At 42.1% G+C, this 13151-nt stretch overlaps 6 protein-coding genes across 6 annotated transcripts in view; 3 read left to right on the forward strand and 3 right to left on the reverse strand.

The window, feature by feature from the left end:
• Positions 1-8961, reverse strand: part of LOC135340996 (partitioning defective 6 homolog gamma-like) — a 53971-nt gene extending 45010 nt beyond the window's left edge. Inside the window, exon 1 of the mRNA XM_064537442.1 lies at positions 8956-8961. The gene's annotated coding sequence lies outside the window, so the exon portion shown is untranslated. The remainder of the gene's footprint in view (positions 1-8955) is intronic.
• On the reverse strand, positions 73-3343 carry LOC135341232 (uncharacterized). Its single transcript, XM_064537747.1, has 6 exons — positions 3062-3343; positions 2733-3017; positions 1876-2683; positions 1475-1713; positions 1128-1424; positions 73-995 (listed from the first exon to the last, which is right to left on the reverse strand). Exons 1-6 carry the CDS (start codon positions 3295-3297, stop codon positions 173-175), a joined length of 2688 nt encoding a protein of 895 aa, XP_064393817.1. The 5' UTR covers positions 3298-3343; the 3' UTR covers positions 73-172.
• Positions 3372-4896, forward strand: LOC135340993 (flavin-containing monooxygenase 3-like). The gene is made up of 3 exons (XM_064537439.1): positions 3372-3668; positions 3713-3997; positions 4060-4896. The coding sequence occupies exons 1-3, from the start codon at positions 3433-3435 to the stop codon at positions 4862-4864; spliced, it is 1326 nt and encodes a 441-aa protein (XP_064393509.1). The 5' UTR covers positions 3372-3432; the 3' UTR covers positions 4865-4896.
• Positions 5069-9221, forward strand: LOC135341001 (flavin-containing monooxygenase 5-like). Its single transcript, XM_064537449.1, is given in 4 exon segments — positions 5069-6178; positions 6346-6636; positions 6785-7053; positions 7055-9221. Coding segments are annotated over 4 exon segments (1335 nt in total). The 5' UTR covers positions 5069-5948; the 3' UTR covers positions 7600-9221.
• Positions 9222-9368: 147 nt separating this feature from the next.
• On the forward strand, positions 9369-12019 carry LOC135340992 (flavin-containing monooxygenase 5-like). The gene is made up of 3 exons (XM_064537438.1): positions 9369-10494; positions 10637-10927; positions 11133-12019. The coding sequence occupies exons 1-3, from the start codon at positions 10262-10264 to the stop codon at positions 11950-11952; spliced, it is 1344 nt and encodes a 447-aa protein (XP_064393508.1). The 5' UTR covers positions 9369-10261; the 3' UTR covers positions 11953-12019.
• On the reverse strand, positions 11909-12852 carry LOC135340998 (uncharacterized). Its single transcript, XM_064537446.1, has 4 exons — positions 12667-12852; positions 12418-12573; positions 12258-12362; positions 11909-12193 (listed from the first exon to the last, which is right to left on the reverse strand). Exons 1-4 carry the CDS (start codon positions 12850-12852, stop codon positions 12083-12085), a joined length of 558 nt encoding a protein of 185 aa, XP_064393516.1. The 3' UTR covers positions 11909-12082.
• Positions 12853-13151: the final 299 nt, after the last annotated feature.

Genomic DNA, 13151 nt, shown 5'->3' on the forward strand with positions numbered 1-13151 from the left:
AATTAGCTGTACCATGAAGCTAATTGCATGCGCATGTGACATCAGCAACATCACCCAATTTTCACATTAACACGCAGTATATATATATAATTATCACAAGATTTTTCATAAATAATGTTCATAGACTGACGAGGCAGTGATGCACAAATCAAAACACACCTATGTACTAAAACTAAGATTGTTTCCTCTCAACTAAATGATAAGTGTCCTCGTTCATTACTTCATACTCTCTGCTCCGATACTCCAACAGTTGGTTCTCTCTCCCGTGGGTGGCCTCGTTATACAGCTGCTCTATGACACGGTCCAGTGGCTTTACACCTCCAAATTCTGCAAATTCTCGATACACCTCCCACTGTCTTTCTTCCAAATAGTGTCCGGCAAGGTAAGGGGGAAGCCCCTCGTCTAATCGCTGCTGATAAGTTTTTTCAACATCCTCCAGCATTTCCTGTTTTGGAGGAAGTGCTTTCTCTCCACGCCACACTCTCACAATCCACTGAACTTGACGATCAAACCCGGGTAATGGAACAACTGCAAAATAAACTCCAATCATTGCCATTGATGGATGGGCGACATTGAAGGTGTGCTTGTAGAGGTGAGTGACTCTCTTTCCCTCGACAACCTTGATACCAGACTCTTCACTGAGGAATGGATAAGAGTACAAGTAGCCGGTAGCCAGAACAACACAGTCCACACTTCTCTCTTCACCATTCTCGAAACAAACACTACCATCTTCCTTGAGCTCGGAGATACCAGGCAACTGCTCAACATTTTGCGGAACTTTCGACTTCAAAGGTCCGTTTCTGCTGCTCAGATGGACTACCTTAGCGTGAGGGGATAGATCAACGATGAGGTCCTCCCCTGAAGGCCCTGTGCCTACCACCAGCACAGCTTGTCCAGCGAATGGTTCCGGCTCTCTGTACCAGTGACTGTGGGAAACCGGACGGGGGAACGAGGAGAGGCCTTTAATCTCAGGCACAGAGGGAGCAAAGAAGTGCCTGCAGTAAACACAAGAACACTATTACCACAAGAACACTATTATGGTGAACAGTGTGGAGTAACTATAATTGATAGTCACATCAAACTTCGTATGAGAAGACGGAAGTCATATGGCAGTAAATCATGCTCACCCATTACAGACAAATACGAAGTCAAATTCCTTCGAATTTCTTTCTCCTGTTGTTTGCGATTTTGTCACAATTCTCCACTTGACTGAGTCCAGAGAATTCTTCGCTGGGGGTGAGGGGAGGGGTATCGGAGTAACCTGCTCAACCAGTTTCCCAAACTCGATAAATCTGTCAAGTTGAAAATGTTCACAGTATTTCTTGAAGTAAGTGAGGATTTCACGATGAGTGGGGAAAGAAGGAAGGTGGTCATCATAGATGGGGAAGTCAGGAAATAACATCATCTCCTTCGGAAGATTCGTCCTGCACAACACAGTAATAAACATCGTCTAATAAAATAATACAGTGCTAACCTCAAGTTCTTGTAAGTGCTGCTGTGAGGTCCATGAGAGCTTGCTGTTCTGACATCGTCTGGTAGACCCGGCTGTGGAGAATGATTGCTGTACACCCAGGTGCCCCCCACCTGCTCACTCTGCTCATACACAGTAAACTGGAAGGTCTCGGGAAACCTACTGAGGTGTCTGGCACAGCACAGCCCTGCTGCACCGGCTCCTATCACTGCAACTCTCAGCATCTCCTTTAATATAGCTAGCTAATTAATTATTAGTGCAGCTTGATTGATTATCTTCAATACAAAGCCTAGGGCTAATTCGAGGGTAATTTCTAAGCTGCTCTCAGCACCTCACCTACAGAAAAATCAAAATGGTTGAAGTAATTGCAATTATAAGGACACAATAAAATTATTTATTTATTTTTTGTCCAAAAGAAAACATTCTTCTCCAATGATTTGGTAGTTAATGTTTCTGAAATCCCGAATTCTATTTGTCCTACTCTGAATGACTACATCGTATAGCTTCTTAATTACAGGGGGCATTGGCTTCAGACCCCCCAGGAGAGCAAATTGATCGTACAACTCCCACTGCTTCTCTTGAAGGTAATGTCCAGCTCTCTGAGCAGACAGGCCCTCTTCCAGTCGGCTCTTATAAATATCCTCGATTTCCTGTAACATTTCTAATTTTGGGATAAGTGTTCTCATTCCATTCCACACTTTGAGAATCCACTGAACTTGGAGATTGAATGCCGGGAATGGAATAAACCCAGCATTCACACCAACGACTGCCATTGAGGGGTGGGCGACATTGAAGGTGTGCTTGTAGAGATGAGTGACTCTCTTTCCCTCGACAACCTTGATACCAGACTCTTCACTGAGGAATGGATAAGAGTACAAGTAGCCGGTAGCCAGAACAACACAGTCCACACTTCTCTCTTCACCATTCTCGAAATAAACACAACCATCTTCCTTGAGTTCAGAAACATCGGGTAGCCACTCCATATTATCTGGTACCTTTGTCTTCAAATACTCTCTCCTACTGCTCAAGTAGACTACTTTAGCGTGCTTAGCAATATCGAGCATAATATCAAGTCCCGAGGGGCCAACTCCGATCACAAGCACATTTTTATCAGAAAAAGGTTCTGGTTCTCGATAGAAGTTGCTGTGTATAACTGGTCTAGGAAATGAGAGAAGGCCTTTGAAGTCAGGAATGTTCGGCTCAAAAAAGTGTCTGCATGAAATCATCGTTATCTATCATTCTTATGACATACAAGACTCACCCATTGCAGATAAGAACAAAATCAAACTCCTCAGATTCCATCTGGCCAGTTGATAGCCCCTGGGTGCTGACACTCCACCTCACAGAGTCGATCTGGTCGGCGGATGTTTGAGGAAGTGGTGAAACACAATCAACCAATTTTCCAGGTTGGATAAATCTGTCCAACTTGTAATGCTCTGTGTACTTCTCCAGATAGGACCTGACATCAGTGTGATGGACGAATGACGGCAGGTGATCATTGAACGGAAACCCTGGAAACAGCATGATTTCCTTCGGAAGGTTTGTTCTGTACAATATGAATATAAGGACAGCGTGGATAATATTACTTACATCAAATGTTTGTATATGGTGCTATGGAAGGGAATTCTGTTTGGTTCACCCGACTTCACGACGTCTCTCACGTCTTTCGGTACTTTGCCGGGAGTGGGGTTGCTGTACACCCACACGCCCCCCACCTGCTCACTCTGCTCATACACAGTAAACTGGAAGGTCTCGGGAAATCTACTGAGGTGTCTGGCACAGCACAGCCCTGCTGCACCGGCTCCTATCACTGCAACTCTCTTCATGGTGTGTGTATATACTTCACTATAATTATTTTCGAAACATGGCCGCAGTTTGCTGCAGAAATGAAGAGGTGGGGCTGCCCCAAAGGTCAAGCAGAATAAGCACATGACAAACAATGTACTGAGAAGGACAGTTATATGAAGAGAGTTGCAGTGATAGGAGCCGGTGCATCAGGGCTGTGCTGTGCCAGACACCTCAGCAGGTTTCCCGAGACCTTCCAGTTTACTGTGTATGAGCAGAGTGAGCAGGTGGGGGGCGTGTGGGTGTACAGCAATCCCACTCCTGGAAAAATACCGAAAGATGTGAGAGACATCGTAAAGTCATGTGAACCAAACAGAATTCCCTTCCATAGCACCATGTACAAACATTTGAGGTAAGTAATATTATCCACGCAGTCCTCATAATTATATTATACAGAACAAACCTTCCGAAGGAAATCATGCTATTTCCAGGGTTTCCGTTCAATGATCACCTGCCGTCATTCGTCCATCACACTGATGTCAGGTCCTATCTGGAGAAGTACACAGAGCATTACAAGTTGGACAGATTTATCCAACCTGGAAAATTGGTTGATTGTGTTTCACCACTTCCTCAAACATCCGCCGACCAGATCGACTCTGTGAGGTGGAGTGTCAGCACCCAGGGGCTATCAACTGGCCAGAGGGCATCTGAGGAGTTTGACTTCGTTCTCATCTGCAATGGGTGAGTTTCCATACAATTTTTCATTTGGTAATTATAACTTAGTATACAACTCCATTTTTCAGGCATTATTTTGCACCGCATGTACCTCAACTGAGAGGTCTATCATCGTTCCCCCGTCCTGTGATCCATAGCAGCTGGTACAAAGAGCCAGAACCATTCAAACACCAAAGCGTCTTGGTGGTAGGGGCTGGCCCTTCAGGAATGGACCTTGTCATTGATCTAGCAGCACATGCTCGAGTGGTTTACTTATGCAGTCGAGTAACTCCGAAATCAAAAGTTCCAGAAAATGTTCAGAAATTGCCTGGTATCTCTGAGCTAAAGGAAGATGGCCGTGTTTGCTTCGAGAATGGTGAAGAGAGAAGTGTGGACTGTGTTGTTCTGGCTACCGGCTACTTGTACTCTTATCCATTCCTCAGTGAAGAGTCTGGCATCAAGGTTGTCGAGGGAAAGAGAGTCACTCATCTGTACAAGCACACCTTCAATGTCGCCCACCCCTCAATGGCGGTCGTCGGTGTGAACTCTGGCTTAATCCCTTTTCCGACGTTTGATCTCCAAGTTCAGTGGATTGTGAGAGTGTGGCGTGGAATGAATGCACTTCCTCCAAAACAAGAAATGATTCGAGATGTCGATGCAGTCTACGAGAGCCGATTACAAGATGGACTCCCCCCTCATAGAGCCGGACACTATTTGGGAGACAAGAGATGGGAGTTTAACGAGCAGCTGTCACAGTTGGGAGGGATTGAACCACCACCACCTGTCGTGAGACCACTTTATGATCTGGTACGTGAACAAAGAGCTTGTGATGTGGCAACTTATAGAGATAATACTTTTACAATTATTAACAACAAGGAATTTTCTTATTCGTAAGTATACGTGTGCCTCAACTATAGTGTGTAGAATCTTTTGAGATATTTTGTTCCATTCAGTCTGCCTTAAAACCCCAAATGGTTTAAGACAGGAAGTGCTACTAGTTATTGCCTCATTAATCATTTCTGATAAAAAATAAAGATTTTTAGAGCTATCTAAGTTGACAGTTTAGCATACGATAAACACTTTAAACTATGCTATGAATTTGGGTCAAACTAGCATAAAGTTCTGTAAAATAATTGCGGAAAGTTTGACTTTTGAGCAAGCTGTGACGTAGCAAGCTAAAAATTGGTTGAACAATTAAAAAGGATCTAAATAACAACATATTCAAGGTAAAGGCCATATAAATGAACGATGTTTGCAAAGCAGTTACACGACATTAATAGACAACTTGGCAATAGCATATAACTTTAAGCCTTCTAGCTTGCTGCTAAGCATGCACATGCATCAGATGCACTAGTTGATACTTTAGGCAGTCACTGGTTCCTTTCACATCTGGAGATATGCAGCCATGAGTTCCACCAATCACAATCAGATTTTTGCGCACACTAAACTTGCTGATTCCATATTGACAGTAAATGTTCTGTGTTACCCTTCACTGCACTACAATCTGGTATAGTTTAATTTTTGGGTGTTAGCATTATGAAACAATGTTTTTGTGATGTCATCCTTATGAATACCATTAAAATACTTGAGGTATGTATTTCCTGTCTTATTGCAAATACCAGTACTGAAAACAACTTGGGGGTCTTAGGGCAAACTGATTGGTATACTAATCACTGACCATAAATCTTCCCAATATATAAAAGGAATCTAACGTCTAGAACTCGTACAATATTCATCACAATGAATCGATGAATTGAGGAAACACGCGCATGTTATATATAAATGTACTGCAAATTAAGTTCTAATACATCCATACATTTTCATGCTTCAATGGCCTCAATTGCGTGCTTCATCCTTTTACGGAAGAGCTAGCTGTGGGTCTAAGCAGATTTCCTGGCTTTGCATGATGGGGAGAGGTATAAAACTAGATACCTGTACTGTTCTCCCAGGCAAGATTATATAGAGTCTAGATATAGCTATGAAGAGAGTTGCAGTGATTGGAGCTGGAAGTTCTGGTATTTCTTGTGCCAGACACCTCAGCAAGTTTCCTGAGACCTTCCAGTTCACTGTGTATGAGCAGAGTGAGCAGGTGGGGGGCGTGTGGGTGTACGACAATCCCACTCCAGGAAAAATACCGAAAGATGTGAGAGTTTCTTTACAGAATGATGCTGAAACTCATTATAGAAGCAGTATCTACAAAAATCTGTGGTGAGAAATGCAGTTTGTGCAAGTGGTCTGTATATTGCTGTTCTCTATAGCTGGTGCATTTTTATGTTTCTGCAAATACTGATAATAAATAATTTATAGCAGATCATTGCATGCAAATTGATTTGAAAAATGCATGCATGTGCTCTTTTTTGTGTTTATCCACACAGGACTAACCTTCCAAAGGAGATCATGCTGTTCCCTGACCTACCAATGGATGACAAGCAACCATCATTCCTCCACCACTCTGACATAAAGAATTATCTCGAGAAGTACATTCACAGCTTTGGGTTGGACAAATTCATTCAATTCGGTCACCTAGTGGAAAACGTTTCTCCTGTACCCATGGGAGATGACTCAAGTGCAGCAGTTGACATGGTGAAATGGGTGGTCAGTACGAAAAGTGTGAAGTCAGGGGAGTCAAAATCAGAGGAGTTCGATTTTGTATTCATCTGTAGTGGGTGCGTTTTAATGCTTGCTTCATTGTAGTGCATGTCTGTAGTGCTTATATTATAATACTTCCTTGGTAATGATTTGGATCTATAGCACGATTGTTTAATGTATATAGCATCACAATGTAATCATTGTTTACTTCTTACATGCATGCAGACACTTCTTTGAGCCGAACATTCCAGACTTCAAAGGCCTTCTCTCATTTCCTAGACCAGTCATACACAGCAACTGTTATCGAGAACCAGAATCTTTTGCTGGCAAAGAAGTGCTTGTGATCGGAGTTGGCCCCTCGGGACTTGATATTATGCTCGATATTGCTAAGCACGCTAAAGTAGTCTACTTGAGCAGTAGGAGAGAGTATTTGAAGACAAAGGTACCAGATAATATGGAGTGGCTACCCGATGTTTCTGAACTCAAGGAAGATGGACCGTCGTGTTCTTTTCGAGAACGGTGATGAGAGAAGTGTGGACTGTGTTGTTCTGGCTACCGGCTACTTGTACTCTTATCCATTCCTCAGTGAAGAGTCTGGCATCAAGGTTGTCGAGGGAAAGAGGGTTGCTGACCTCTACAAGCACACCTTCAATGTCTCCCACCCCTCAATGGCGGTTGTCGGTGTGAACACTGGGTATATTCCATTTCCGTCATCTGATCTCCAAGTTCAGTGGATTCTGGCGGTGTGGTCAGGAGAAATTATACTTCCCCTGAAACCAGAAATGATCCAAGAAATCGAGGATATTTATAAGAGCCGATTGGAAGAGGGACTGTCCCCTCAGAGAGCTGGACATTATCTTCAAGAGAAACAGTGGGAGTTGTACGATCAATTTGCCTCTCTGGGGGGTCTGAAGCCAATGCCCCCTGTAATTAAGAAGCTCTATAATACCGTCTGTCGGACTAGAAAGCATCAAATAATGAACTTCAGAGAAAATATGTACCAAGTTGACGGAGAGGACAGTTTTTTCTTGAAGAACTAAAATGGCAATGAAAATATAAACTGTTTTAATATTGTGCATTTTTTATCTTAGGTTACAGATTTCCTAATTATAGGTGTAAAAAAGGTAATCACATAAATGTAATGTTTTCTGGGCCTTAAAATTGGCCATTAATTGTATGCTTGCATAATTTAATATTTAGCACTCCAGTACATTCCGACTGGTTGCTGTGAAGACTGTGTTGAAAACAACTGACAAAACCCACAGCAATCTGTACATTACTACGTCCCCGCGTGCATACAATTATAACGACAATTAACATTGATTCACACCAATCAAAAGAATCCTCTGAGACCTGAAAAAATAGACCTACAGTAATTCGGTTATGTAAAAATTGGGCATTGTCATCGGAGTTACGTCCTTGACAAAATCAGCATAGACAACTACCTTTAAGTCGCCAATGATGCTGTTCAGTCAAGCTAGCTTTCACTCCAACCGACTACGCCTACAGCCAATTAAATAGTAACACATGTAGTGCCAATAATAATGTTTAGGCATAATCAGTGTATGTTGCTTGGATCTTTTTGACACTGTACGTATTGTTCCCTGAGGCTATCTCAGCCAACGGATCAGAGAGTAGGTTCTTCAGGAATATCTTTACTTGTTCAGGAGTAGCAGTGGCCGTCAATGCCATTAGAGCGGCCCTACACCTCATATCATATAGGAACCAAATAGTGTACCCCTACACTCTTTGTTCCCCATATCATTGGGCAATGAAATGAAGAGTGTACTTTTATCCTCACCCATTCTATACCTCCACAATGAATTGCTGCATGAGATACCGCCTCTTATTCTCACTCCTACGATCGTCAATTCAAGGCATCAGAGGAGCTCGTTTCACTGCCAGCAAGGCCTCAAAATCAGCATCCCCCCTCCAATTGGCTTGGTGATCACTCACTAGTTACTCACTGGTTACTGCATGATCATTGAACATTGAATATATGAACATCGAACTTACACATCGAACTTACACGAAAGTAATTCTCTGAAGTCTTTAGTCTTATACCAGGATCCTTCTTTATAGCCCACGGTATTTTGTCAAATTCATGGATGTGTTCCACCAATCTCTAACACACAACATTGTTGTGTGTTTGGGATTGGTGGAAAGCGTAAACAAGGTTGGATGAACATTCGTCCATTGAAACCTGGGTTTCTTGACTCAAATGGGCTGTCTATTTACTAAACCGAAAAGTGACTGTCTTCTATGCAGTTCATGAATACACATGTATATGTTTGCATTGTCTTCTACCCTCATGCATTGAAATAAATGTAGTGCAGTTTAACATGAGTTTCAAAACAGTTGTCAGTTTACTCTTATGCGTGCGTGGGTGGGTATATGTGTGTGTTGTGCATGTCAAAATGTGTGTTTAGATGTGACGGTGACAGTCTACAAGAGCCGATTACAAGATGGACTCCCCCCTCATAGAGCCGGACATTATTTGGGAGACAAGAGATGGGAGTTTAACGAGCAGCTGTCACAGTTGGGAGGGATTGAACCACCGCCACCTGTCATGAGACCACTTGGTACGTGAACAAATTAAGAGCTTGTGATGTGGCAAATTTTTTAGGGATAGTCTAATACCTTTATATACAATTATTAACGACAAGGAATTTTCTTATTCGTAAGTCACACGTATGCCTTACCCGTGACCCAAGGTCTATAATTATATTGTGTAGCTTATTTCAAATGTTGATGATGTGCTTATTCAATTCAAGTTCTCAAAATGATTTTTTCCATACATATCATTGACTATAAAGCTCCCCAATATCTAGCTATATAATAGATACAGAAGCACCTAACAAGAACTCATACAATACTTAGTAATACTATACCATTGTGTATATAAACAGTAAACAATAAAAGCACCACAGGTGCTGATGCCTCGGTGGAGATGCCAAAGCTACATAACATAAAGCTACTAATAGCTTTTATGCACATGATAAAAACAATTTAATTTTACTGCATGCAAAAACTCAGAGAGTGGGTAATGATCGACCATGATTGTTGTTAAAAACGATCAATGCCAAAAGTTCAAGTCTAAAATTTAATGGCTGCATTAGCAGAGCCTTGCAGCTCTCTTCTCACTCTTGCAGCTACCAATAGCTAGCGTTCTAGTGCAGAGCTAACTACTAAGTAGAATAGCAACACTCGGTAAACAAGTTTGGCTACGTGCTCTTCTGAAAAGGCTGCAATGGCATTCCAAGTAAGCAAAACTAGGCATAACTCGAGAACGAAGCATTATTTTGCAAATCCACGAATTAAAATCCAAGTAAACATGACTAGAAGCCTATAGAAACTCTTACTTGCACTTGATATTCATCCTTGAGCAGCTGTAGCAGTCTACACACACAGAGAGACAGACAGACAGACAGACACACACACACAGACACACAAACACACTACCGTATACCTCGCATGCGCACCGAGGCATAATTAAATTGCTAAGATATCTATTTTCAATACAGCAGCCATGCAGTATGTGCTAAAGCTAGCTGTGCATGGCCCATTGTTAGCTAGTAGAAATATTTAATCACTGCAATTAATTACTGCATGATTTCCTGATGGGGAGAGCTGTTCATGAAACTATAAATCTGTACTGTTCTCCCTGATGAGATTAGACTTGAGTCTAGAATAGCTAAAATTATGAAGAGAGTTGCAGTGATAGGAGCTGGGGGTTCTGGTATCTCTTGTGCCAGACACCTCAGTAGGTTTCCCGAGACCTTCCAGTTTACTGTGTATGAGCAGAGTGAGCAGGTGGGGGGTGTATGGGTGTACGACAACCCCACTCCTGGAAAAATACCGAAAGACGTGAGAGTTTCTTTACAGAATGGCACTAAGACTTCTTTATATAGAAGCAGTATCTACAAGAATCTGTGGTAAGAAACAGAGTTTGTGTTGTCTGTATAGATTGCTGTTCTCATTGTGATGTTTCTACAACATTGATAATACATGTATATCAGATCATTGCGATTTCAACAAATGCATGCATGTGCTCTTTACTTGTGTTTATCCACACAGGACTAACCTTCCTAAGGAGATCATGCTGTTCCCTGACCTACCAATGGATGACAAGCAACCATCATTCCTCCACCACTCTGACATAAAGACTTATCTCGAGAAGTACATTCACAGCTTTGGGTTGGACAAATTCATTCAATTCGGGCATCTAGTGGAAAACGTTTCTCCCGTACCCATGGGAGATGACTCAAGTGCAGCAGTTGACATGGTGAAATGGGTGGTCAGTACAAGATGTGTGAAGTCAGGGGAGTCAAAATCAGAAGAGTTCGATTTTGTATTCATCTGTAGTGGGTACGTTTTAATGCATCATCATGCATGTATGTATGTATGGTACTTGTGAATATACTTACAAATAGCTGCACGTATACGTAGGTGTGTCTGTGCATGTAGTGCTTAATTTAGAACGATTGTTTTGAGGAATTGAATGTCACGTAATTATAACCTGTAGCATCACAAAATTTTTTCAGGCATGCGTGTACATGTGTATTCCATGCAGACACTTCTTTGAGCCGAACATTCCGGACTTCAAAGGCCTTCTCTCATTTCCTAGACCAGTCATACACAGTAACTGTTATCGAGAACCAGAACCTTTTGCTGACAAAGAAGTGCTTGTGATCGGAGTTGGCCCCTCGGGACTTGATATTATGCTCGATATTACTAAGCACGCTAAAGTAGTCTACTTGAGCAGTAGGAGAGAGTATTTGAAAACAAAGGTACCAGATAATATGGAGTGGCTACCCGATGTTTCTGAACTCAAGGAAAATGGTCGTGTTTGTTTCGAGAATGGTGAAGAGAGAAGTGTGGACTGTGTTGTTCTGGCTACCGGCTACTTGTACTCTTATCCATTCCTCAGTGAAGAGTCTGGCATCAAGGTTGTCGAGGGAAAGAGAGTTGCTGACCTTTACAAGCACACCTTCAATGTCACCCACCCCTCAATGGCGGTCGTCGGTGTGAACACTGGGTATATTCCGTTTCCGTCATCAGATCTCCAAGTTCAGTGGATTCTGGCAGTGTGGTCAGGAGCAATGATACTTCCCCCAAAACCAGAAATGATCCAGGAAATCGAAGATATTTATAAGAGCCGATTGGAAGAGGGACTGTCTGCTCAGAAAGCTGGACATTACCTTCAAGAGAAACAGTGGGAGTTGTACGATCAATTTGCCTCTCTGGGGGGTCTGAAGCCAATGCCCCCTGTAATTAAGAAGCTCTATAATACCGTCTGTCAGATCAGAAAACATCAGATAATGGATTTCAGAGAAAATAATTACCAAGTTGACGGAGAGGACAGTTTTTTCTTGAAAAACTACAACTACTAAACTTAGTATTAATTAAAGGCGATTTTGTATAATTATCATGTTGAAGTTAAGTGTATCTGTGATCAAGTGTTAGTTGAGATTAAAGTGTAAGTAATTAAAAGTTGATATAGTTAGCTATTGTGAAAAAAAATCACTTTCCACAGATTGGTTTTGAGGGTCCAGTTCCACCATTGGTTCTCCATGTTAGGATAGCAAACACAACTTGAGCAATACACATTCCAGAGGATATGTACGCAAATATCTGTGGCAATGAAACATCACTTAGATCGTATAATTATAGCATTTCACACGTTTGATTTACTCACCGAAGCCACGCCAAGAAGTATATTGCCACCGGTTGCTGCGAAGGCAGTGTTGACAATAGCTGATAAAAGCCACAGCAATGCATACATTCCAACAATGACTGCGTCCTGAATGCATGTAATTAATACATAGATTCACACCAATCAAAGAATCTCCACTTACAGCGATTCGGTTCATGTAAAAATTGGGCACAAATGTCTCCAGAATGAATGTGATGAGCACATAAAGAATGTAACCAATGCCAACGAAATAGTACCATCCACTGGGTCCAAAATAGAGGGCAACAGAAGTTACAATTATTCCAACAACTGCAAATATCTGCTCGTGTGGTGTACGTGTGTGAAAGTGTGTTTAGATGTAACAGTATCAGCACTAGTATTAAACATTCCCTTTGATATGTATGATACCTACAATTGTGATCAGTTTCAGAATTCCCTCGATACTCCTGAGATACCGAGTATCGACAACGGAGGAACAAGACTGACTTGTCTGGGGGCTAGCAGGTCCCTCCCCACCTGTCTCACCATCTCCCTCCTCCCCTCCCACAGTACCGTAGTCCTGATCAGCTGTGCTCAACTTCTGCTTATCCTCTGCCATTGTTAAGATTACAGCTAGTATCTATACACCATTGGTACAGTATAATTATACTAGCTGAAGTCTAGCTTCCAGGCAGTTGGTTATGGAAGCATCACAAGTTTTAACCAGCACACTGGCATGACCATATATGGATTACACACTCATTAACTTTTAGTGCATGCATGCATGACAAATTGGTATTCCGGACGCGTCCTACACAAACATCACCGACAATAGAGGAGGAGGTACCATTAGTGCACATGCATGCATAACAAATTAATTCAATGGTATTCCGAAAGCGTGGCACACAAACATTACTG

This window comes from Halichondria panicea, chromosome 9, assembly GCF_963675165.1.
Source record: "Halichondria panicea chromosome 9, odHalPani1.1, whole genome shotgun sequence".
NCBI lineage: Eukaryota > Metazoa > Porifera > Demospongiae > Suberitida > Halichondriidae > Halichondria > Halichondria panicea.

Coding starts and splice junctions, on each gene's coding strand:
- LOC135341232 (XM_064537747.1), bottom strand. CDS start 3,297: ATGAAGAGAGTTGCAGTGATAGGAGCCGGTGCAGCAGGGCTGTGCTGT. Junction 1,714..1,875: donor AATGTTTTCTTTTGGACAAA/AAATAAATAAAT, acceptor ATAATTAATTAG/CTAGCTATATTAAAGGAGAT. Junction 996..1,127: donor TTCGTATTTGTCTGTAATGG/GTGAGCATGATT, acceptor TGTTTACTGCAG/GCACTTCTTTGCTCCCTCTG.
- LOC135340993 (XM_064537439.1), top strand. CDS start 3,433: ATGAAGAGAGTTGCAGTGATAGGAGCCGGTGCATCAGGGCTGTGCTGT. Junction 3,669..3,712: donor ACCATGTACAAACATTTGAG/GTAAGTAATATT, acceptor TATATTATACAG/AACAAACCTTCCGAAGGAAA. Junction 3,998..4,059: donor TTCGTTCTCATCTGCAATGG/GTGAGTTTCCAT, acceptor TCCATTTTTCAG/GCATTATTTTGCACCGCATG.
- LOC135340992 (XM_064537438.1), top strand. CDS start 10,262: ATGAAGAGAGTTGCAGTGATAGGAGCTGGGGGTTCTGGTATCTCTTGT. Junction 10,495..10,636: donor AGTATCTACAAGAATCTGTG/GTAAGAAACAGA, acceptor TTATCCACACAG/GACTAACCTTCCTAAGGAGA. Junction 10,928..11,132: donor TTTGTATTCATCTGTAGTGG/GTACGTTTTAAT, acceptor TATTCCATGCAG/ACACTTCTTTGAGCCGAACA.
- LOC135340998 (XM_064537446.1), bottom strand. CDS start 12,852: ATGGCAGAGGATAAGCAGAAGTTGAGCACAGCTGATCAGGACTACGGT. Junction 12,363..12,417: donor TTTACATGAACCGAATCGCT/GTAAGTGGAGAT, acceptor ACATGCATTCAG/GACGCAGTCATTGTTGGAAT. Junction 12,194..12,257: donor TACTTCTTGGCGTGGCTTCG/GTGAGTAAATCA, acceptor TCATTGCCACAG/ATATTTGCGTACATATCCTC.